Here is a 26020-nt window from a genome sequence, read left to right as displayed (position 1 = left end):
TTTATTCATGTTCAAATGAATGTCTTTGGGTTTTGTGCTGACAAAACAAAGACATCTAAAAACATCTCGTTGGACTTAGAGAAACTGGAATGAACAGAAAGGATTAGGGCAACATGTGAATTATTTCTGTTGTGAGAACAACTTCCGACTTCATCTACAAATGTACATTTTCACTGTTTTCTGATATTGTATAGACCAAACAGTTAATGTAAAAAACAATAATCGGAAGAATGTAAACGATCAATAGGTGTTGCTCCTGCTGCATTATGACCACTTGATGGTGGTGGACGTGAGTTGCGGGTGGACGTGAGTTGCGGGAGCGCGCACGACAACGCGCTCAGTGCAAAGCGTCCTTTCGGTTTCCATGGAGACCCCAGACGGCAACAGAACAAGGAGGGAGAGTGTCCGAGTCCAGTTTTAAACACCACAACTTCACCTTTAACTCTTCAAAGGCTTTGTTTTTTTTAACACTCAAGGAGAAGTGTTCTGCCAAGGTCATCGTTATTGAAAATTGGTGAGTAACTAGTTAATAATATGCATTTTGAACCACTAGGTAACATCACCTGAGGGGAAAAAGGCGGCTTTCTTGTCTATATGAAACTTTATATTGTTCCGCCATTTGCCTCCTGAACTGCATTGTCGAGCCATGTGGCTGGCATCACATATAACCCTTCAGAGCATTATAGATGAGTTTTTACACGGCAATTATTGTGTTAAACACACTAAATCAACGTTAGCGTACTTTGAATTAGAGTAACAATTACTCTCTAATAGACATGCACCTGTTCACCGGACAGGTTTTGTGCCTATAAGACAAAGGTACCTGACCGTGAGAGTGCTAGAAGAGTGTGAACTTTGCACGTTTAGAAGATGCTCATCGGAGGGGAACGGATAGCTAACATTTAACTGAAACATTTTTCCTTTTTTCCATCAGTTTTGTTGGACCTTCCTGAATTATTGTTTTTGTTTTGAAAGGTAATTTTTTGGGTTTGGTGAAAGTCAAATGCTTTGCATAACCTTAATGATTTGTAATGTCGGCTTTATTAATACATCGGGCTGGAGTTGACGTGAATCCTTAATGCAAAGTTACTTACTTTTAGATAAATAATGAATGGATTTAAGTAGCCTACATATCAGAGTACAATAGTAGGACTAATAGTAGTCCTAGTAGTAGTAGTCATAGGAAGCAAATATTCATTTAGTTTGGTCCTTATTGACTATTTAACAGTTTGTACAAACTGTGAAGTCCACTGAGACAAATGTAACATTTGGGATATTGGGCTATATAAATAGACATTGATTGATTGATTACCCAAAAGGCAAAATATGTTTATAGAAAAAACATTAGGGATACTGAATAAGATACAAGTGCAGCTCTTAGAGCCAACTTTTAATCCTGTTTTCATGAAAACAATTTTGCAGCAGTAACTGATTCATTTATCTCGTTTCTTCCAGCAGCTGAATGATTCTGGATGTTTTCTCCTGGAAGAGAGATGGAGAATAGCTCTCACTTGCTGTCGCCCTCGTCACCATGTACTTCTACTTTTGGAGGGTCCCTGCCTTTCTCGTCTTCACCGCAGCAGACCGGCTGCTCTAATGGTCGTCTTTCCCTCCCACTTTCACCCATTTCTTTCCCCCCGTCCCCTTCCTCACTTTCTCCAGCAACAGCAGAGTCTCTCCACTCTTTCTCGCCTCTTTCACACTGCACAGCGTCTCAGGGCCTTGAAGGACAAAACATACAGTGCTTCAGCACAGCGACTGTCCCTGACCAGGACGACCTGACCTGCCTCAACTGGCTGCATCAGAGGGGCAACCTGCTCCCGCTGCAGCCCCTTCCCAAAATCACAACGCTGCCTCAGCTTGAGTCCTTCACACCTACCCAACCTCTTTCACCTGCCATGTCCAAACCACCGTACTCCTTCAGTAGTCTGATTTTCATGGCGATAGAAGACTCACCTGACAAGAGGCTTCCAGTTAAGGACATTTACGATTGGATAGTGAACAATTTCCCCTACTACAGGACGGCCACCGGAGGCTGGAGGAACTCTGTCAGACACAACCTGTCGCTGAGCAAGAGCTTCCGTCGCATTCAGAGGGACAAGAGCCAGGTGGGGATATGAAGCAATATATACAGTGAGGGCAAACAACAAAAATTCAAACTAAGTTCAATTTACCACACAAAAACAAGGGGGCGTATACAATACTAGAGAAAAATTATGACAGATAACATTACATTTCATTTAGCTGACACTTCTATGTGTGTGTCAGTGATGTACACACTTTAGTGCAATCAACAATGAGGATACAAAAAGCAAAAATCCAGGAAGTACATGAGCTTAAAATAAGCCAAACCGTTTTAGTAAAACAGTACAAGGATCCAAACAATAAAGACATGTAAATACAATGGATGCAAAGAACAAAAGCATGTCTACAGGTTTTAAGAATGAATTCAATAGTGATTACTGGTTCTGCGGGCCTAATCTCTTTAGGCATGGGGACCTGATCAAAAAAGCACAGTCACCATTAGATTCAGGTCAGAGGATCTAAGACTGAAAACGGGTTCATATGAGGTCAACATTTACAATGTAGCCATTGGGTTAGAGACCCTCCGTATGTGCTTTAAAGGGGATCAGTCAATTCTTACAATTCTCAAACCATCAGGGAGTCAATATTGAGAAGCCAGGATTGGCATGCTGAGCTGCTGCATCCTGAACCAGCTGGAGGCATAAGAGTGACTTTTGTTTAAGGCCAGAAAGGCGGGAGTTACAGTAGTCAAGAGAGAGGATAACATCATGAATGACTTTATTCAGATATGTCTTATGATGTCTTGTGTTTATAGCATTAGGAGCAACCAAAATGTCCTTGAGCAACACTTTGAAGCTAGATGTGCTGATCTGTAGTCGAGTCAGCAACTAAACTGCCCTTTTCTATAATTTCTATAATGTTCTCCACATGTGTTGAGGTTGTTTTGGTCAGCGTCTTTGCATGGGCTGCAGCAGTTTGAAATGTGTTTTTCTATGTTTGATTCAGTCAGTGGGGAAGGGGTCGCTGTGGTGTGTGTGTCCAGAGTACCGGCCGGCGCTCCTCGAGGTGCTGAGGAAGACCCACAGTTATCACAGCACCAACATCAATCTGTTAAACAAGCCTGCATTGTGAGTACACAGAGTTTGTACAACAATCAATATTTTTCATTCTGAAAAAACATCTTTAGTTCCACAAATTCAAAGCTAATAAAACTCTATTAAGTATAGTATTCAATACATCAAATGCAACCAGCTTCATGCACCTGTGGTACATTTAGGTACGCTGTTTTAAGTCGTAACTTTACTAAGCATTGGATTTGTTCAGTTTTTTTTTAGTTAAATTATTTGATGAAAAAAAAATTCTTCGACTTCGCAAATGTATGAATCTTTCTGTTCTCACAGTTCACATTTATTAATTTTTTTATAGAATATCTTGAGATTTTTTGGGCTACACAGTACAATGGATGAAAAATAAAATGTCGAGACTTAAAAATTGCAATCTTTCACTCTTTTTTGTTTTAAAGATATATTGTTAGATTTAACAATAGGAGGAAAAATCATAAGAAAAGAAACCCAAAACATTGCTTCAGTGATATTGTTCTAATGCAGCAATGAAATATACTCGAGATGTTTCATCTTAATTGCACATTCGAATGACTCTTTACTGCAAACAAACAAAAACAAACACATGTAGTTGTCTAACTTTCTCTCCGTGTTGTGTGCAGGCTGGAGGGAGCAGAGTTTGGGGTTCCTGCAGTGTGCGACTCTATGGAAATGTCAGGTCAGTGGAGAGGACACTCACAGCAGGCTCATGTCTCTTAATTAGCCCTAAACTTACATATTTGACCTTTTATGAATTTTTATTCTTCTGCAATGTTTCTTGAATGCAGGAACATCTCTCTGAGACACTTTTATTACATGCAGCTTTTCTCCCTCTCTGAAGAATTCACAGCATGCAACATTGTTCCTGTGTTTGTGTTACGTTGTCATGGCAACAACCATTTATTACCTTAGCAACCCATCAATGGCTTAGTTTCCTTTATGTGTCCCCCGTTTTTATTCCCTAGCCTATGTGCTATATGGGCCCACGTACCCACTGAAGAGTCTGACAAGTGGTTGTTTGACCAGGAAAATGATTTTTCTAATGAATGGACAGTTGACCAAAAATTTGAAATACATGTTGTTCCTCTTAACTACAGCATAGCCATCCTAAAAGTAAAGATAGTTTTTATAGCGTTAGTTGATTTTAGCTTCACATTTTGACACAGTTTGACTAGTGGTAATGTTCTGAGTTGCCAGATCTCACAAGAGTGTGTTACTGAGGCAGACTAACAGACAAGTATGTCTCGAACAAATGTAATTTCTTCTGATTGGTTCATCTGAAAATGTAATTTTATTGTTAGATCCTTTGGAAAATATGTTGCATTTTGAAATGTGGTTCAAAATAGACTTTGGTGATTTTGTGGCAAAAAGGTTGTTTATAATCTGTGTTAAATATTTTCCATTGGAGGTAATGGACTCCACCAGATCAGTCTCCTAAAGGGTGTACGGCCGATAAAAAAAGTGACACAGAAACAGGAAATGCATTCTCTGTGTGGCGTCTGTTTTCTATAACGTCTGGCTGTAGTGCTTCTTTCTGACTCATATTCTGCTTCATGCATCGTTTTTCATTCATGCAGATCCTCTCTCTCACACCCTTCTCCTCTCCTCGCCATCAACCCAAATCATGGCCGCTGATAACACACCTTTCTCTGAAAACCCACTGTGCCCTTTGACCCCGGATCACGAGGAGCTCGTCACCATGGAGTCGGTTGAATACCATCATCAGGGCGATGTCAGCGAGGACATGGAGAAAGACCCCCTGTCAGACAGCGGTTACATCGAGTTACATTACTACGAGTCTCACCAGTACCAGTACCTGGTGCTGCCCGGCGACACAGAGCTGGACCTGGAGACCGTGGAGATCCTCCAGCTGGACGCAGAGGCCCAGGAGGCTGCTGGGTCGCTGTTGGACCTGGCAGGCGGAGTTTATTAATCAAAAATCCCTTTTAACAGTCAGAGCTGATGCTTAAATCCATCGTAAGCTCCAACAAAGCAACATAAATTGAGATTAATGTTTTAGAATCTTAATCGATAATGGATGGAGTGATGATGTTAGGAATATCACTTCTTCTTCCTGAGACGTTGACACTGCCCTTATTCTTGATTTTTAGTTAGATAAAAAATATAGTTTCACCTTTTGTTGGACTAACAAGACTAATGAATCACATGACTTTAGTTCAGGCACTTATGATGCAAAAGCTAAATTGACCACCATACAATGAAAACCTGGACAAATACTTGAGAGTGTAATCCTCAATGGAAAAGGCCGGACAAAGATATACTCAGAGGTTTTAAAACTGAGGGGCAAGTATTAATAGAGTTGGATCTTTGTTACAAAAAGATTTGAGCTTTTCAGCTGTGTTTCTACATTATGTTCATTCTCAGGGGTGTAATGGAAAAACTGTTTCTGGATTAAGATGTTTTCCATGTTAGGGTACGATTTTTATAGCCTTAAAACCTGAAAAAGAAAATACTAAAATAGCTATTGACTCACATCCACACTGTTGCCTTTTCAATATTAATAAGCCTTTCCAACCAGTTTTTCTCCAAATCATTCAAATAGTGGCCATCTTTTCTTTATTATGTCTTTATAGAGGTTACTTTTTGAGGGAAAAACATTTAGACAAATGTATTTGAAATATATTTTACTTTAACTCTGTTACTGTATTCTGAAAATACTGCCTTTTACTAGTTGAGTGAAACACTTAATTTATAATGTAGCTGCAATTGTAGATTGTGCTCCGAAAATGGGAAAGCACTACTCAATTACAATTATAAGTACTTCCAATTTTCTTTCTATGTATTTCTTTACACCTATTGTCATTTTTCATATAATTTGTGCTTGAGTTTTATTTACATTATGTAATGTTACAGAATGACTTTGAATTTTCTGTGAATTTTAAAAACTAGATATGATCTTGTATGCTAAGCAAAATGTTCTTCAATCAGGAAGTCTTTGATTGGAAATTTGAGTTATGAATGCAAAACGAACCCACTGCCATTTAAAATGCTTTACATTTCAGTGTACACGGAAATTCTGTTTGTTAATGTTCAAAAGTTTAAGATTTTGTAATCTAACAAATACAATCCATCCTGCTGTTCAGTGAATCAAAACGGCCTATTTTTCTGTTAATTTAGGTGCCTTTACAGTGTGTAACCATCAGTGCTGTAATGTAACTGTACATTTACTCAACACTCTTGAGTAAAACGGTAGACTTGTTCTTTAATTGAGTATTTTCACATCATGTCACTTTATGCTTTTACTCCACTACATTTTGTGGACAAATGTAATTTTTAGTCCACTACATTTGTTTTACATATTTAGTTACTAGTTACTTTGCAAATGTAATATATGATATACATTATAATATAGTATTATAGGTTAAGCTAGTGCATCAAGTAGTTCAAATAAACTCCACCAAGTGCAAAATGTAAGTGATGAACACATGAATGCACCAATAATTGTAATACAATACATGTTGCCTAAATGGCCATTTTGCATAACGAGGAATTTTGCGTTTGGACTTTAAAGCATGTATTAATGCGTATACTGTTGTGTTGTTGTCTATTGTCGTGTTCTTTTATTCCAGGAAAGACAAACAACTTCTAAGTTCAACTATTTATTAAAAGAGAGCAAAATATATATTACTTCGCCAAGGACCTATGCCAAGGACTCGTCACGTGATAGAAATCACAGGCAGCAAAGCTGTTATCTGTAACCATTACTATTTCCATAAAGAGCCTCGAACCTCGTGGGTCAATACATTTTATTACACAGGGCTTTGCCCATACATTTATGATTGGTTAAGACTAGATGGAAAGTAACCTTGGTTTTTACAGATATAGTGGAATCTTCATTATACTGGTTCCTAGTTATGCGTGAGCGCGGAGCTCAACCTCATCTCAAGGCCGAAGCGATGTCCTGCTCTGAATAACCCTGTCTTGTCTGCACCACGCTACTTTCTTATTGCAAGCTAAAACTTTATTGCTATGACTTTTCCCTTCGTTCCTATCCAACCCATCAAAACTTGGGATTGGTGATTTTGTCAATTTATTCCAAAGTCATAGAAACATCTCATGAGCACAATTAGCAAATAATAAGAATCAGTCTTGTAATGTTATATAAAAATAGACTCCACACTATAAAAGTTAAACCATTAGAGGGCGTAACAATCCCACACACTGGACACAGTTTGCTAAACATGAACATGTTATGCCCAGCCCTCAAACTAAATCATGTTGCTAAGATACAATGTCAATATTTTAGATATGATTTGTATACACGCAAAACACAAAAGGGCTGAAACCTGTCAGGTAGTTACGTATTACGCATCTAACAGTAGGGCCGGGCACATTGGGTAACGTAGTTCTTAGACAAACGTAAGCAGAAGCAGGAAATCCCATAAAGACTACATTTCCCAGACGACGTTGCGCATGCTGAACGCGGAAGTGTGTGAGTTTCACGGTGGAAAAAAGTTATCATAGTTGTTTTCATGCCAGACAGTTTTAAAAGTCACGCTTCTGCCGTTCCTCGACTCTTGATATTGTGTTGAAGCCGTCTGAAGACACCAAAGGTAACATTACAACATAAACCTGCAGCTAAAGCGAGTAGATACGTTTTATATAAACTAACTTACACCTTTAAAATGTGCTACAGCGCTTGTTTTTGGAACACTCGTTTCTTCCAACAGCTTACAACGGATACGCGTTAGCATTTTAATGTTTTTATCTGAGTACACACTGACACACAGACTATTAGCCACAGCCGATAAGTAGGGGAAGTATTGTCTACAGGCATGTGCTTCAGCTAGTTAGCTAGTTGTTGAGCTATAATAAATCCATTAACGGTTAATAGTTGTTTTTAGCCTAGCCACATTGACAATTGAAGTCCTTCCAGTTTAGTTAGCCAACATTGATGTAACCGTTAAGTAGCAGTTGCTAAGATCATGCACGGGTAATTATAGACAGTACTGTACAGTTAAGCTTGTTTAATGTGGTGTTTGCTCACAAGACAGAGCAGGCAAGAGGTGTTATCTGTCTATGACCAAGAGTAGACATCTTTCAAAAGTAAGCTGTGGAAAAAAACAATACATTAATCAATGATGGCAGCATCCATTACTAAAAGGCATTAAGGGCCTATTCCTTATAGGTCCCTTTCCTGACACTGTCCAGCTTCACTTAAATATGCAATTTGGATGAAAACCCCACCCAAAGGTGTTTACTCATAAATAAGGTTTACCTGTGCCTTTTGAAAAATCTGACTTGCACTAATCCTCCCATCAGACACAATATACAACATATTACAAAATATGGTTTGGTTTTATTAAGGCTGCAGACTTTTCTTTCTGCATTGCAACGCAATCCCCACAGAGAAATGCCTGGCATGCTGCTGCCGACTGCCACACCTTTTTTGGGCGTTTAGTGAAAGGAGAGAACTCAAAGACATTGTGTATTTGTATTGTAACCGCAGAAAACTCCTATAAAAGCACCTCCCTTTCTTAGTCATCATGGGAGAGAGGACGTCCTCTTCACAGAGCAACAACAATGCAGTCTATTGAAGCAGATAACATGAGCAGTCAGTGTGCTGTGCAGCATGGTGAATCCACTGGCTGGAGGCAAAGCAGCATGACGCCCATAAGAGCATCCCACAGTCGGCTTCACACAGAGCTAAATATTGTGTCTGCTGGAAGGATTAGGGCATGTTTGATTTTTCAAAAGGCACAGGCAAATGTTATTTATGAGTAAACAGCTTTGGGTGGGGTGACCTTAAAGCAATGCATGTTGTCAGTGTTTTCTTTATCTATCCCAATTAATATCATGATCACGATATTCAACTATGTTATTGTTTATTGCATTCTTTCTTCACAAAGTGCAGCCCTAACATGTAACCAGCAAGTGCTTGCAAAATATAAATAACTAAGGCCCCATTTACACGGGAATGCAAACGAAACGCAAACAAACCGAATTCGATATCAAAAAAGTATTCCGTTCACATGGATACGGCTCAATAAACGTGTCCCTTCACATGAGACCACTCGACCCACTGGAGACGCTGTAGTACATATGCCGAGCCTGTAAGTGGCGCTGTACTTCCGCCACAAAATACACCAAAAGCAGCGAAGAAGACCCCCGAGCAAGGTTGCCATGGTTGCCTGGTTGCCCTTCTGTTTATTCTCTGTGGTGGATTTAGCAACATGTAGTTCTCCATGTCCACTTGTTGCTGATGATTGTGGTAGAGGAGCTGTAGATTTTGCACTAACATCTGTAGCATGGTCAGTAGCTACTGACCATGCTAGCATCCATTACTAAACCGTTTGAGACCCACTGAGATAACTTAGACTAAAGTTAACTATCTAACTATCTAAGTCCTTTGTTTAGCTCACCTGAGCCTCTCAGTCTGAGAGGAGAGGACTCTCCTCCAGCTTGTTGTGGAACAAACAGCTCCTTATGTCCATTAGTGCAGCTAGCCAACCAGATGCAACACGGTCCCCGCTGGCACCGGTCGGTCTCTTTCACATCAGCGCTTTTCCCTTTCTAGCTCCGAGCGGGCGCTTTTCTGGTTCAGCTCTGGTTTCCCCTTTCTGCTCCCGCTCTGTTCACACCGCCCAGAGCTGCCGCTGCTGCGTCATGACGTCACCGTTTACGTGCCTGCTTCATAAAATCCAAACTGCGCGGAAATCCCTCACATCGACAACAACAACAATGGCCGATTGTATTGAAGCGCTGTTCGCTTTGGTTATCCTCTTACGAAACGAAATGGAAGGCATCGGACGACTTTACAAGGGACGACTTTACTTGGAACTTTACAAACATCACATGCGAAATGCAAGACTTCTTTGTGGTCTTCAGCATCTACTTCAACGACGAATCTGCCCCTGCCCCCGCCTCGACGTAACGGCCCGTCTACCCTACAGGCGTCAAAAAATGCTTTCAACGCTTCGCCCATTCATTTGAATGGGGTGACGTAGGATATTTTCAAACTTCGCCGAACTGCATTGTGGGTAGCATGGCAAGGCGTTGCAAGCATCGCGAGCGTCTATCGGCGTCAAAAGTTGAACAATGTTCAACTTTTGAGGCTCGATGCTTGCTCGAAGCTGGCGTCAGCCAATCAAATCCCGTTTTTGCAATTCCCGCCAGTACAAGCGCTAGCCAATCAAACCGCGTGCAAGCTGGGAGAGCCAGACCGCAGTTCATTTCCTCATATTCCAAACGAGAAATTACGGTAGCAAATCACCCGGTTCTTTCCGACCAGAACTATTTACCGGGATACAAACCGGAGGAACCAGGCATGGAGGGAGGTGGCAGAGACAGTGGGTGAAACTGGTAGGTTTTCGCCTGTTTGGGGATTTTATATCCAGTTTACTTCGTTTTAACATTGCTATTGCTTTGTATGTCGTGGGCGGAAGATTCATTTGATTGGTTGTTGGTCGCGTTGCTCGCAAAAAATCGCCAAGCTTCAGACACGCCCAGCTTCAAGCTTTTTCGATGCCTGTAGTGTAGACGGGCAGAGAGACGTAAGCGACGCCGCCTCTTAGCTCCGAAGCTCTTGCCTCTAGACCGAACATTTTTTGGAGCTGGAAGTGAACCGGATTCCGGAGGTAAGAGGCGGTGTGAACAGGAAAAACCTGTACTTTTCAGGTTCCAGCTCCGAGCCGGAGCTGAAACGCGTTGGTGTGAAAGGGGCATCTGATGCGCTATCGCCACTAATTTTCACCTCTTTTTTAATACCTTGCACCTCATTCTGAAAGAAAGAAGTGAAATGTGCCAACGTGACGTCCGTCTTGGTGTGTGGTGCGAGATGGGAGATGTAGTTCATTGAGCGGTTTCTCACAAAAAAAAGTGTTACTTCACAGTTTTACGACACATTTTTTTTTTTGACTTGCAAAATTATCTTTTAAATTGACAAACATCATATGTGTAATTCGTGGCACAATTCAAACGGGATCGAAAGATAATCTTTCTCTCTCCATTGACTTCAATACATAATCTTTCAGAAATAAGGTCCCATGGAGCTCCCCCATGGATGTATAATAAGAACTGGATACAGCGTGGAAGGCGGGGCCTCATTCATTCCTATGAGAGTTGCTCGCATGGATGACAAAATGGCCCAACTTTTGAGAGAGTGAAACGTCACAGATTACCCAGCATGCCTGAGAAGTAGCCGTATGTGCGCTCATAGAGCATGCGCAACTTTAACCACGCCCCCCAAAAGGCTCGTTCACATCACAAGCACGTCAATTTGCGTACACGTAACAGCACCGCGCGTTCTGGATAAACCAAACCGTTTGTAAAGCAGTCAAGATTTCAGCGAGTTAAGAGTATTTTTGTAAAGATCACTCGCCTCACAACAGCTGTAGCTGTAGTTGTTGACTGTGGCAAGATGGCTGCCGGTGAGCTACGCTGGCGACTCCCCCTTGAGCCATCTAATGTTTATATATATCTATGGACGCAAACAACAAACTAGACTTTTTAAACTACAGGAAGATAAGGAGGACTTTTACAAAAAAGTTATAGATTGTTGTCCACTTCATCTTCAAGTCAAGATAAGACCACAATTGTAATGAAAATGGGATCTTACTAAGAAAGAACAATCCAATATTTAGATTGTGGGTATCCTTTTGTTGAACGGTCTGTTTAAAATGAATCGAAGCATCAGACTAAAAAAGCTTTTGAAAATAACCGAATATTTTGATTAAGGTCAAAATATAATATTTGTAAATCTGACTCTGAAAGAGTCAGTGCCTCACCAGCCATGAACCTCACCGCACGTCACTGGATTCCGCGGTTCGGCCTCGTGTGAACGAACGGCCTATACGAAAGAGAAAAGTAGCGGATACAACCCGTTTCGTTCCCGTGTAAACGGCACCTCAGTCAACTGGCAGAAAATGTATCAGCAACCTCTTTTATTTTTTCATTTATCAAAATATGGCAACATTTGCTGTCCTCTCGACCGGAGTGTGAGGATTAGCTTTTGTATGCTTTATGTCATTGTACATTTAAATACTTTTGCTTTTTAAGACAAGTTGATCACAATTAATAAAAAACAGACATTTAAATCAATAATAAAAATAGTCTTTAATTGCAGCCTTGAATTGTATTTGCTGTACTAATATCAACCTGCTGTTTCTGTGTGTGATATTCACAGGAACCAGTACCTCTGAAAGATGGGAACTAAAGCAGGCCCAGTTCAGGTCGTCGCCGTGTGTAAGGAGGAGCACTCCTTCGCTCTGGACACCGAGGCTTTGGCTCGGATTCTGCTGGCTCCGGAGGTCCAAGACAAGAATGTGGTGGTGCTGTCTGTGGCCGGAGCCTTCAGGAAGGGAAAGAGCTTCCTGCTGGACTTCATGCTCCGCTATATGTACAGAAATGTGAGTTACACTGTCAAATTATTGTCTCACTTCTCCAGATTTAATATCTTACTACTCATTCTGCTGGCAGTACTCAGAAATCATAATACATTCCTAATCCCATTTGTGCCAGCAACTTAAATGTGTAATTCCCATTAGAGGTGTTCTCTGTGCCCAAGCACACATTTGCAGAAATGTTCAAACTGTTCAGCTCAGTTTTCCTATCATACTTTAGTCATTGGGCACATGTCACTACTGATTGTTTCTATATATATTTTTAGAAACGTTCACCTTATGAAAAACATTTAATAAATACAAACATAGCGCTTGACTGACTTTGAATGTTTTTAAAAGTAGAATTTTTCAACTGATCTTTACATTTTCAAATGTGTATCTTGCCTATGGCTGTTACAGAAAGCACAGCCCTGCTGTAACATGTGAACTAACTAGTTTACTGAGCAGGATCTTGGTGAATTTACTCATCACCAGGAGTGGAGTCTGTGTGAATGCCCAATGCCTGACGTTACAAAATGATGTGCTCATAGATTATGTAACTTTATTACTGTTGCTGTGGTGCCCCCATCAGGCCAACGTTATGATCTGTACCCAGTGAAAATTGAAAAGAAAGCCTAACTGGGGAGATGACTATAATTAGTTAAATATGAGCAGAGTAAGGTCTAGTACTTTTTAATGTTCTAAATTATGCAGAACATCGGACATTTCTATTAACAGTTCAGGGTAAAATGCTTGCAGCAGCTGCTGCTACATTCCTCAGGAGAATTGCTACTTCATTACTAATATATATTACAGGCTGCTTTAATAAATGGTTTAATACATTTTGAATAAGCCCGAAAGTTTATGCACAGACAGAGAAGCACAAGTTCCCCCTTGCCTGATCTTAAAAGTGTAAACTCCAAGATGTCAACCTGTCTTTATGACAAAATATCTTGCTGCAAAAAACACCAGATTTGCCGGGAATTATAATATTGTGGTCGCCTGCCCAAGAACTAACTCAGTGAAAAAACTTTTATTTACAGAACCATAACAAAAAAGGATCATTACATCGTTAATATCTGACTAAGTAAAAATCTGAGGCAATTATTGGCTGGCAAGTGACGGGCTGCATGGTAGCAGGTAGGGCTGTGCGATTATGGCAAAAATCATAATCACGATTATTTGGGTCAATAATTGATATCACGATTATTTTGACGATTATTCATTGACCATTTATTGAACTTTAAAACAAATAATATTTTACCAATAAACAAGATCAACAAATATGTTGGAGCGCACTTCCAAAACCATACTAAACATATATTATTAATATGATAAATAAAAATAAATTAGACCAAAACAAATGAAATCAAACATGTTGCAGTGCACTGTCACAACCTGCTGAAAACTCCTTAACATATAGCCAACATTTTGGTAAAACATAATCAACATATTCCACTCAGTTAAACGTTGAAGGCTGGCCAACCGTCATTGTCCAGAAGTAACAGGAAATAAATGTTGAACTACAATTTAAGACCAAATAAAAATGTTTAGGCCACCATGGCAAATGCTGGTAGGGCTGCTCATGTCATCTCTTAAAGATGTTTTGCAAGAAACAACAGCCTGTTTACATGGTCTGGTTTCAGAGATGAGCGCAGGCAGGTGACAATATTGCCACCTGTACTGAAGACCCTCAGCCACGCCCCGACACATGGGGTGACGCCGGCCAATCACAAAGCTTTGATGCGTTCAAGTGCATTATTCTGGCACAGGAAGATTATGTTACAGGACATTAACGATAAAACAGAATATTGTTGTTCTATTTTTAGACACATCTCGCGATAGACTGGTTGGGCACCCCTGGGCTAGACCATAGGTCTGTTGTGGTAGCAAAGTAGAAGCCACATCTCTCTCAACTTCCCCACGGCATTTGTCATATAGTGCAGGCAGCGCAGACCTGCTGAAATAATACCGAGACGGCATCGCGTAACGCTTGTCCAACGTGTTGACAAGTTGCTTAAAGCGCTGGTTGCTCACAGTGCTAACTGGGCACATATCTTTAGCGATGTGAAATGTAATGGCAAGTACTTGCAAATAGTGGAAATAGTTTTACCCTTCTTTTTAACGAGTTGCTGCTCTTGTTCTGACATCTTCGCTCGCGCTGAACACTCACAACACATGTCACTCCCACGTGGCCGAGTGGGCTTTTAGGGAGGGGCGAAAGCGCACCAGCAAAATAATCGTATTTTGTCAATTATGCTGTTTTCATAATCGTCGCAAGCCATAATCGTAATCGCGATTAAAATACGATTAATTGCACAGCCCTAGTAGCAGGTATCATTCTTGGTAGTTTTTAAAGGGCCCATGTCATGGCCATTTCTACTGATCATATTTCTATTGTTGAGGTCTACTAGAATAGATTTATACTGAGCAATTTTCCAAACTCACATTGGTTTCTCATACAGCATCTCTGTAAAGTATGTGTATTCACTCTCTGTCCTAAACTGCTTGTTGGAGCTCCTGCCCCCCCCCCCCCCCCCCCTCCCTGTGAGCCCAGTGTGCTCTGATTGGACGGGCTCATTGCTCGTCTGCGAGCTGCAGACAGGCTTCCGGGTTGGCGATACAGCGAGAACAAGCGAAACTCATCCTGAGCACACACAAACACTCACAGCCGAAGTAAAAACAATAAGTGTGGCTTGATATTGAGCAAGAAAAAGGTTTATAACGCTGTGAGAATGGGTCTGCGGAGAGAATGGGTCTGCGGAGAGCATTTCTCCACGATCCCAACGTAGAAGTCTGAAAAACGTTTACCCATTTAAACAGTCGTGGTAGATACCTTGTTTGTTTTAAACATCATAAATACACAAACAACAATGAATACTTACATGTTGTGTACCCGAATCTCCCGCTGGTCCAAACAAAGTAGGAACAGCATCGTTCTTCAGTGCCCTACGCTGTACATATCCGGCATGAATCGCTGAAAGGTTTGGAAAGCTTTGTTTCGTGAAATGCTGGCAGAGGGTGTGGCCTCTGGGTATTCACACGTCAGAGTACCCAGGAAGTAAACAATGGAAAATGAGAAATCTCCAACGAGGCGTTTTGGGGCAGCATAGACTGTGTTAGAGTTTTACTCGCTGCAGGGTGTACTTTGAGGGTTTGTGACTCTGCAGACTGTTTACATGCAGAAAAACCTTCATAACACACAAGGGGACGGGTAATAACCGGAAAAGCATGACATGGGCCCTTTAATATCCATGATTTGCTTGATATAAGTTGTGTTATTTTCATTCTTTTTCATCACCTTCATATAGATCTTGCATAGTATTTAAGGTCTTTATTTGTGCAGTGTTGATCGGCTTTCAATTGCAGAATAATTTATTTCGATGGTTGAAAAAAGCAATAAATAAATGGGTGTGTAAATCAGCGGTGGACGCTAGGAGGATTAGTTGATTGCTGAGCTTCAGGTGATCAGGAAATGTGTCATTTGTATTTCTGCAGGCTGATGCAAACTGGCTGGGAGATGATGATGAGCCGCTGACTGGATTCTCTTGGAGAGGAGGTTCAGAGCCAGAGACAACAGGCATCCAGATGTGGAGCGAGGTTTTCCCCATCACAAAGAGCGATGGAACAGAGGTACCTTTCACTTTTTAAATATATAAACCCTAGTGTTTTGGGATGGGATACATGGAACTGTAAACTAAAGTCAAATCAAGAAATTTAGTTTCGACAATTTAGGTCTTCTACTTTCATTTTTTTTTTTTTTAATGTATGTTTCCTCAACATTCATCCAATATTATTATTTTATTCCACCCTTTCACCCCTTATTTCTTTAACCACACTTTCGGAATTGTTAGTCTGACTTGCATGTTTGTTAAGCAGGGAGAAAAATGATATCTGAACTACAGAAAATAAGTTAACAACGAAAAACAAATTATTTGCTATTTTTGAATAATACAAATAATAGTTATATTAAACTGCTTCTTTTTTTATTTGTTTTTAATATAAAGAAAATAATACACTTAACAACATTTCAAAGGATAGATTTCAACAGTATTTTTAATATTTAAGTGTAGGGTGTTTAAACTCCGTCTCAGTGGTAATGCTGCGTTGTGTCTCCTGTAGGTGGCGGTAGTGCTGATGGACACTCAAGGAGCCTTCGATAACCAGTCCACTGTGAAGGACTGTGCCACCATCTTTGCCCTCAGCACCATGACCAGCTCCGTACAGGTGGTGGATTCAATCTGATTAACTCTGATTTTATATTTTCTCATTGCTCCCGTGGTGTCTGCTCACACAGTCTCTCTTTGCAGATCTACAACCTGTCCCAGAACATACAGGAGGACGATCTGCAGCAGCTACAGGTCCGTTTATATGGGTGCTGAAAATCATTGAAAACATTTGGTTGTGCTTGAAATTGTAATTGTTACCGTTGTGTGGCTGTCATAACTTTAGTTAGGGTTGTATAAAACATCTAATGTGATAATAATCAGTATACCGTATATACAGAATGTACATTATATACAAATGTAGTGAACCTCCTTGCTTGCTTGAAAGTGTTTTGAAAAAAGTAAAACTAAGGAATTAAATACAACATACCTGCTTTGATGTGGATGTTTAACCTTTAACACACAGGCTAGGAATATAAAGTTCTGTAAAACAATAGTGTGTGTGGTCCAGTTGTTTGTATCTCAGTATTAACTCTGCTTAATTCATGCCCCCCCCCCATCACAGCTGTTCACAGAGTATGGTCGTCTGGCCATGGATGAGATCTTCCTGAAGCCCTTCCAGGTACAGAACCACAGGATGTGAGGATTGTGTCGCTCATGTAACCACTTCAAATGTTTTTTTCTTAAATGGAACTGCTTTGGTTTTATTCCTACAGTCTTTGATGTTCCTAATCAGGGACTGGAGCTTTCCATATGAATATACCTACGGGTTCAAAGGAGGCAAGGAGTTCCTGGATAAACGGTTACAGGTACCAATACTGTCCTGTGGATTCCTTAATAACAGTACACCAAAGACAAATGTCTGATCTTAAATACTGATTTTGGGATTTCACCTTTCTTTTGATTTCTACAGGTGAATGAGACCCAGCACGAGGAGCTGCAGACAGTGAGGGATCACATCCATTCGTGCTTCACCAACATCTCCTGCTTCTTGTTACCCCACCCTGGACTGAGGGTGGCCACCAGCCCTGTCTTCGAGGGACAACTTAGCGGTAAGAGCTGTCGTTTTTCACGCTAATCTACCTTTGGGGTTCATACCAAATCATTTCAGTTTGAAAATGTGTCATCTTAGCTGTTGTGTCCTTGGGGAATGCTTCATTTGTTATCATAATCTGGTGTTGTGTTCTCCTTGTGTTCACTCATCATTCACAGCTAGATAAATGCCTTTCTCTAGACATTAGCAAGAATTCAATAATCATGATTGTTAAATATGGACAGCTAGCAAAATCAACAAAGTGCCATTATACATTGAGGGTTTTATAAGTGTATTGTAAACGCCCTGAGAGTCTGGAAATCTTTAGTGAGGGTACTTTTAAAAGGGCTTGAAATGTACTCTTGAAAAGCGGTATGAAACATCTACTTGTTTAGGTTTTTAGCAGAATGCCCAATTTGCCTCATTTTATTTTTCAGCTGTGGCCCCGGAGTTCAAAGACGAGCTGAGGAGTTTGATCCCTAAACTGCTGCATCCCGACCGCCTGGCTGAGAAGGAAATAAATGGAAACAAAGTCACCTGCCGGGGCCTGCTGGAGTACTTTAAGGTAATATTTCCTCCATCTGAGTTTTCTTGCTAAACACAAATATGCTTTTTCTTTTTTTCAAAATGTTGTGTTTTCTTTACCAGGCGTATATCAAGATTTACCAGGGAGAAGACCTACCACAGCCAAAGACTATGCTCATGGTATGTTGCAGGATTAACATACGTTTTAACATGTGTATGCTTTGTTTTAAGCTCAAATACATTTAACATGTGTCTGTTTGTCTCACCAGGCTACAGCAGAGGCTAATAACCTGGCTGCCGTGGCAACAGCCAAAAATCAGTATACCAAGAGCATGGAGAGGGTAACTGTTTTTCTTTTATAATTACTTTTCCATTTCTGTTTAGTTTCTGACTGTGTTTGCTATATTTAGCTTTGTTTCAGTTTTCCGGTCATAATGTGTCAGAAGTTTAAACTCTAAAATATACACGGTAGGAAAGCGGTATCTGAACGGCTTCGAAGTTTAAATCTCTTGATTCAACTTTCACTAGCACACTGAGGACTTGTCGGCTGCAGTTTCATCCCAACAAAAGCTGCCTAAAGAGGACCTGAGCCCAAGCCATTGGGCTCAGGTCCTCAAAGGGCATTTAATGAACTACAATATTTAAATCCTGTTTTTGTTATTCAATTATTGACTATTCTGCATGCTAAAAACAACAGGGACTCATTTAAATCAATTGCGGTATCGCCTTCTCCTGGAAATATCGTTCAGTTTTCTTAAAGTAAATTGTAGCATTGAGTTTATTACAATATTTTCCTAACATACATTACATTACATTTAGCTGACGCTTTTATCCAAAGCGACTTACAATAAGTAAATTCGACCAGGAAGATACAACCTTGAAGAAAACAGAATCACATAAGTACATCAGGTTTCATAGAGCCAAACATTTCAAGTGCTACTCAACTGGCTATAGATAAGCCAATCCTTTATTAGTATATAAGTGCTTTGTTGATAGTTCTATCGCTCGAAGTGGAGTCGAAAGAGATGAGTTTTCAGTCTGCGCCGGAAGATGTGCAAGCTTTCTGCTGTCCTGATGTCAATGGGGAGCTCATTCCACCATCTTGGAGCGAGGATAGCAAACCCACGTGTTTTTGCTGATGGGAACTTGGGTCCCCCTCGCAGCGAGGGCGCAGCGAGTCGTTTGGCTGATGCAGAGCGGAGTGCACGTGCTGGGGTGTACGGTTTAACCATGTCCTGGATGTACGAAGGGCCAGATCCATTCGCAGCATGGTATGCAAGTACCAGTGTCTTGAAGTGGATTCTAGCAGTTACCGGAAGCCAGTGAAGGGAGCGGAGGAGCGGCGTGGTGTGGGAGAATTTAGGAAGGTTGAAAACCAGACGAGCCGCTGCATTCTGGATGAGCTGCAGAGGTCGGATGGCACATGCAGGTAGACCAGCCAGGAGGGAGTTGCAGTAGTCTAGGCGTGAGATGACGAGAGCCTGGACCAGAACCTGCGTTGCTTTCTGGGTCAGCTGGGGACGTATCCTCCTGATGTTGTAAAGCGTGTATCTGCAGCAACGGGTTGTAGCAGCGATGTTTGCAGTGAAGGACAGGTTGTTATCTAGGATCACACCCAGATTCCTTGCAGTCTGAGTCGGGGAAACAACTGAGGTGCGGATGTTGATTGTTAGGTCAAGAGTGGGACAATCTTTTCCCGGACAGAAGAGCAGTTCAGTCTTGTCAAGGTTGAGCTTGAGGTGATGAGCAGACATCCACTGAGAGATGTCAGCTCGACAAGCAGAGATGCGTGCGACGACCTGGGTTTCTGAGCGGGGGAAGGACAGAATTAATTGGATGTCGTCAGCGTAGCAGTGGTATGAAAAACCATGCGGGCTAATGACTGATCCGAGCGAGTTTGTGTACAGGGAGAATATACCAATATAGAAATATTTAATATTTATTTAACCCCAATTTACTTACATGTAAAATACACTGAATTAACAATGCCTCTTCACTGTTTGTTTATCATTGTTTGAACTGCTGTCCTAGATCAGTGTTGCTTAAATAGGGGTACGTGGACCCCTAGGGGTACGTTGGAGTACTGCAGGGGTACGTGAGATTTATTTTATGTTAATGAAAAAAATAAGTAATGCATTTAAACAAACTACTAATAGTAGATCCATCCATCCATCTTCTCCCGCTTATCCGTGGTCGGGTCGTGGGGGTAGCAGTTCCAGCAGAGAGCCCCAAACTTTCTTTTTCCTGGCCACATCAACCAGCTCGGACTAATAGTAGATGAACTACTTTATTCAAAGTTAACAGTAATTCTGGATAATAAAATGGGAAAAATAAACGGGGTGCTCTCTTTTCCTCTCCCTCTCCTGACAGCCCGTCTCGTGCAGCTCGCTGAACCTGTAATAAGTGACCCGACAGTAAAGAATAAATATATTTATAACTAGTTTAGCTAGTTCCAGAGTAGATAAACTAGCTAAGTGCGTCACAGCGGGGGAGCTGTGATCATGCAGAGCTGCGTGTTCTCCGTCAGCAGCAGCTGATCTGATCTCTCTCTCGTGTCCGGTCATACTTCACTCGCGTTTATGTCCAAATCTATCAGATCTAGCTAGTTCTAGTTAATTATATGACTGCCTGCTTATCAAAGGACACCTAAACAATAAGCGTTGCTTGGCAACGGCGTGTGGCCACAAGTATAGCGCAGCATTATGCATATGTTTATATGAGGGGTCAAAATCCCATGCTCATACAATGCTCATATATATTGTTTGTCTTCATTCCCCACGCCCCAAAATAAATAAATATACCAATTTTAGGAAATGTAACGAAGTTTGAGCAATGTGGGTTTTATATTAACAGAGTTACACATATTTCAAAACGTGAAGTGTAATAACTGCAGTTTGCCTCCCTGTCAGAATGACAAAGATCCTCAGTGAAGCACAAGTCCATGTTTCTCACTATATTGTACAACTTGTTAAAAAGATCAGTTCAATGCAACTAATGTCATCTTAGTGTTATTGCATGATGTTAAAATTGGTTTTCCATGAATTTAGTGATGGATTGTAAACATTTTAAATGTAGGATTTAAGTGTTTCTCAGTTACAAGGTTGTTGTTTTAACAAATCAGACACTGATGGTGCAGCGCTGTACTGTACCTCTTTATATAGGCTTTTTTTCCTTAACAAATAGTTTTTGCGCTGATCAGGGGGTACATGGCTGAATTTTTTTTTCAAAGGGGGTACGTTATTGAAAAAAGTTTGAGAACCACTGTCCTAGATCACCAGCAGAGCGGTATTTAACCCTGACTACAAACTCCTTTCTTAAGTCTCGGCTCTCTATGTTTTCCTCTCTAAGGTGTGTGGGGGGGACCTGCCCTACGTGGCTCCTGATTCTCTGAAGGAAAAGCACACCTTTAACCTGGAAGAAGCTATCCACAGCTTCTCCTTCACCAAGAAGATGGGCGGACAAGAGTTTTGTGACCGTTACCGAGAGCAGCTGGAAATGGAGCTGGAGGAAATGTGGCAGTCCCTCAGCAAGCACAACCAGGTAAGAGACTATTCCAACAACATGAGATAACATTTGCATTTGTGCCTTTTTGATATTTAAACAAACCTCTCAATCTTACACAACAGCACTAATGTTCTTCAATTATAAATAATAATAATAATAATCACTAATAACACCTTATTTTAAGAAACCAATAGTTCAATTATGCAAAAATAGGTACACATACTTTATTCCTTGTCACAACCATTCCTCATTGCAACCCATTTGACATTTATACATATTTTCTATGCGTGTCTCATTACCCTTGTTTTTTAAACATACTTATACCCCTAAATTCATTTGGGCTATTTTTATCTTTTCCAACAACCCCTGAATACAGTCAGTAAGCAAATGTGCAGTTTTAAGATCAACTAGATCCAAACATTTTAAAGCAGTCAAGATGTGGGATGGTTATTTTGTAAGGATAAAACGAGATTTTCCCACCTAAAATGACTCTGATTGAAGTATCTTATTGTTGCCTGCATTGTTGTGTCTGGCAGTGATGATATTTCTTAATCTTTGATTTGTCTCTTTGCCCTAAAGTCTAAGAACCTGTTCAGCGCCTTCCGGACGCCTGCAGTGCTCTTTGTGCTGGTGTGCCTCCTCTACGTGCTGTCGGGCATTTTGCTCTTCGTCGGCCTGGCGACCTTCGCACTGGTCTGTGACATCATTCTGGGCGTGGTCATGATGTCCATGCTGACGTGGGCCTTCATCCGCTACTCTGGTCGATACCACCAGGTGGGGGGGGCCATCGACCAGGCTGCAGGAGTCGTCCTGGAGCAGGTGAGAGTAATGGCACCTACGTCCTTCAGACGGTTTAATATCAAAGTCCCTCTCTTCTGTCTCGTTTTCATCTGAGCCACGACACACACATTGATCGATACAATCACAAAGTATGGTCTGATTTTAGTCCCTCTAGTAACTAAGCCCCACCCACATATTCTGTTGCAAATGGAAATGTATTTGACTGACAATTACAATTATTTTTTTATATTTCCTGTACAAAACTATTTATTTGTAGATGTATTTAATTGGATAACCGACACAATTTAAAAAACATATGCTGGACTGAACACAAACGGAAAATGAAAGTAAGAGCCTCTGAGGCTGTTTAGGGTTCATACCCTCTTACGTACACGAAACCAGAAGTGGTTTGAGTTGATCGACTCTCTGACGGATGAGGCTTAGAGGTTTCAGTGAATTACCCACAACTAACAACAAAACAGAAGTCAGCGACTGATGAGAGAAACACACAGCATGACTTCCAGCGTGGGCAGGACTACTTTTAAAACCCTGTTGAAAAGATTATAAATAATGTAACTTTTATAACTACATCAAATGAATGTTTCTGATTAAATTAGTAACAAATGTTTTAAACCAGGCAATAAGCTGTCAAGTGCTCAAAAGATATATTTGTATGTGACTGATGGTGATTATTTGTTAACTGATCATAATTACATTTATTTAGTAATAAAACGATTACTCCTCAACACTGATGCCACACATGTAACTGTCCTCATTGGTTTCCCTTCTCTGTCTGCAGGCCACTGAGGTGTTGAACAAGTCGCGAGGTGCAGGTGCCACTGCACAGAAGAAATCCAGTTAGAGGACCTCTGGACCCTCGTAATCTGATGCAATGCTACCAGCACACAACACAAGCACACATTCAGCACTAAAGCCTTATCATGCCTCCCATTGGAACGAACATGCAGCTCAACCACACCGGCACCAACATGATGCCGATCCACCTGCATCTTTATTCACACTGGCTGATATAAAGGTGACTGGAGGCGGGGAGTTAAACCATCCCAACCCCTCTTATTGACTCATGTCTTCAAATTGACACTGCCATCATTTTACAAGTTAACAATTGGTCTTAATAGACAAGTCTATGTTTACCTTATAAAACACTCACTTGGTTGTATATTGTTGAACCAGGGGTAGTCAGGGTGATTTTCAAACAAAGCTTCTGCAGTATATCTTAATACCGTTAAAACAAAAATGCTGGCTTTAAAGCTTATACATTTATACATATTTTCTTCGTGGCTATATTTTTTTTACTTTGTGGCCTTAAACACATTCCATTCTGTTTGTAGATTTGCTTTATATTTGATATTAACGAGCATTTCTAGAAGAGTGAACTATTACTACTTTGAAAGGAGAAGAGGATACGCACTTTCTGCATAGTTTACTAGATTTTGAAAGCTGCATGTAATGGGATGTCAGCTGAATCTCAAGTGCTTTGCTGCTTATTTCTTGATGGAAATGTGTTACACTTTGTACATTTTGATACTGTATATTAGACTCTTCTAGCTAAATTATATATAGGAAATTCTATGCTGCAATATTTTCCAACTCCAAAGAAAATACATTATTGGAATAATAATAAAAGATGGTGATTGCACAACTATGTAAAACTAGCCAAAGAGTAAATTATACTATATAGCACTACAATGAACTGTCACTCAAATATGGACAGTGTTAAACAAATAAAAAGAAGGATGTTTAAACAGACAGAAAACTCAAGTAATCAGAAAGCACAGAGCCAAGGCCAGATGTACTATCAATGTTCACAAAAGTCAAACATAATGCATGTCTCTGCCCCATTATTCAGCCCGGCTCCAGAATTAAACCGATTCTTCCTCGTCCCACACCACACCATTCCACCAGCTTTTGTGATCTTGCTAAAACAAACAAGAAAGGAAAACATAACCTCCTAATCAGCACTTAGACAGATGATGTCTGCTCATATCTGAAGTTTACAAAAATCCTTAACATGTAGCCATGTGTGTACCTCAGGAGATATTTCCTGATGTTACTTCTTTAATGTAGCCTCAGCTCCACAACACGCTCTGTGATCACTGTGATGCATTCTGCCAGTTGGTGATCTGGCTACAGCTAAAAGGGACATTACAACTATTTCACAGCTACTCATCCTCTGAATAGTCTGGTCTCTGGTAACCTCTCAAGTATATCTTTGTCAATGATTTTATTGTTAAATGAATCATTGACAAATAATAAAACCACATCTCTTAAAAGTAAAATAATAGTTGTTTATATGTTCTCAAAGTCCTTTGTTTACCTGCAATCAGTTAACCAGTAGTTTCCGAAGAGCAGTCATACATCATGAAATAAGTCGACAGTGGAATGATTAGGTTTTAGTGTTTCTTTGTAAGGCGGGTAAATTCAGACAGATTCAACTATGCCCTACATCGTTGAATATAAGAGTCAGATTCTCTTAATTAAATATTGTAAAATAGGTCTCTCTTAAATGCCTGAGAGCAAAAGAAGGTGAAATGTAAAAAATGATCATCAAAAATGCTTTAATCTCTCAGTGATTACATACTATAGCTCTTATGATCACTTGGCAAAAAAAGAAATGTGGAAATTGGAAGGACGATGATCTTTGACCACCATTTTGCACATCGACAACAGGAGGACAAATGTATCAAGCACTTTCTATTTCACTGCCCTCCTCTGGTTGTTTTTGCAGAACAGCTCATTGAAAAGGGGATAATGCATGCACTGTTACGGCTAATGTAATCATCTCGTGTGGGGTATGGTGGCCTTGACTTGAGAAATGCTGTTTTCTAAAGAATAAACAAAGCTTCAAACTGTTAATGCACCTTTTCAATCTGTTCCCTTCACTGTTTTTATTTTTGAAAAGTGGTCGTAAAATCTACATATTTTGAAAAAAAGGATGAGGACCTTTTGGGCAGTTTCAGACGAGAAGCACTTTTTTTTTATTGCAACAACACAGAATATTATTTCTGATTCCATATATGTTACAAAACTTGACTTCTATTGATTTAATGTAGAGATTTTCATTTCATGAAATTGTAAATCAGATTTTTCAGATTGCATTTTAATATCAGTTTTAGAAAATATTAAATCAGATTAGATTACAATTTATAATAATGTATGATATGTATATGTGTTACAGTTGAATGTAATATCTCATAAACCATCAACTACTTCATAGTATGAAATGTAATACTGCCTACTGTAACTGCTGCACATACTCTATATCTTAGCATAATTATATATAACCCTTTTTGTTCATTTTCTAAATATAATGTTTTTATATATTAGGCTACTCTGCACTTAACAGCTTCTTGCACCTCTAATAAGATGCTAACAATGAGTTTAATGTCTGGGTGCTGTGTTATCTAATATGTACTGTAGGATGTGCGAAAATAGGATTTTGAACACTTGAACAGTTCATATTCTGTCAGCTAAGATGTAAACTATGTTGTGAATGTAGATAATACTGAATTACTTAGCATTCAA

At 40.2% G+C, this 26020-nt stretch overlaps 2 protein-coding genes across 3 annotated transcripts; both read left to right on the top strand.

Annotated features, from left to right (window-relative positions):
• The first annotated feature begins 366 nt into the window (after positions 1–366).
• On the top strand, positions 367–6239 carry si:ch211-145o7.3 (forkhead box protein N2). 2 transcript variants are annotated; one of them, XM_034202865.1, is made up of 5 exons: positions 367–514; positions 1456–2108; positions 3031–3152; positions 3749–3804; positions 4703–6239. In XM_034202865.1, exons 2-5 carry the CDS (start codon positions 1473–1475, stop codon positions 5056–5058), a joined length of 1170 nt encoding a protein of 389 aa, XP_034058756.1. In that variant the 5' UTR covers positions 367–514; positions 1456–1472; the 3' UTR covers positions 5059–6239. The 2 variants fall into 2 exon arrangements, with proteins under 2 accessions (XP_034058756.1, XP_034058757.1); XM_034202866.1 differs by having other exon boundaries at positions 373–514; positions 1459–2108.
• A 1325-nt stretch (positions 6240–7564) lies between these two features.
• On the top strand, positions 7565–25351 carry atl3 (atlastin 3). Its single transcript, XM_034202864.1, has 14 exons — positions 7565–7699; positions 12271–12493; positions 15965–16099; positions 16589–16693; positions 16777–16827; positions 17198–17254; positions 17349–17441; positions 17546–17684; positions 18103–18230; positions 18314–18370; positions 18460–18531; positions 21539–21730; positions 22274–22513; positions 23274–25351. Exons 2-14 carry the CDS (start codon positions 12290–12292, stop codon positions 23334–23336), a joined length of 1536 nt encoding a protein of 511 aa, XP_034058755.1. The 5' UTR covers positions 7565–7699; positions 12271–12289; the 3' UTR covers positions 23337–25351.
• Positions 25352–26020: the final 669 nt, after the last annotated feature.

The sequence above is a fragment of the Gymnodraco acuticeps genome, unplaced genomic scaffold (assembly GCF_902827175.1).
Source record: "Gymnodraco acuticeps unplaced genomic scaffold, fGymAcu1.1, whole genome shotgun sequence".
NCBI lineage: Eukaryota > Metazoa > Chordata > Actinopteri > Perciformes > Bathydraconidae > Gymnodraco > Gymnodraco acuticeps.
The sequence above is the reverse complement of the archived record's forward strand: the minus strand, read 5'-3'. Positions and strand labels throughout refer to the sequence as shown.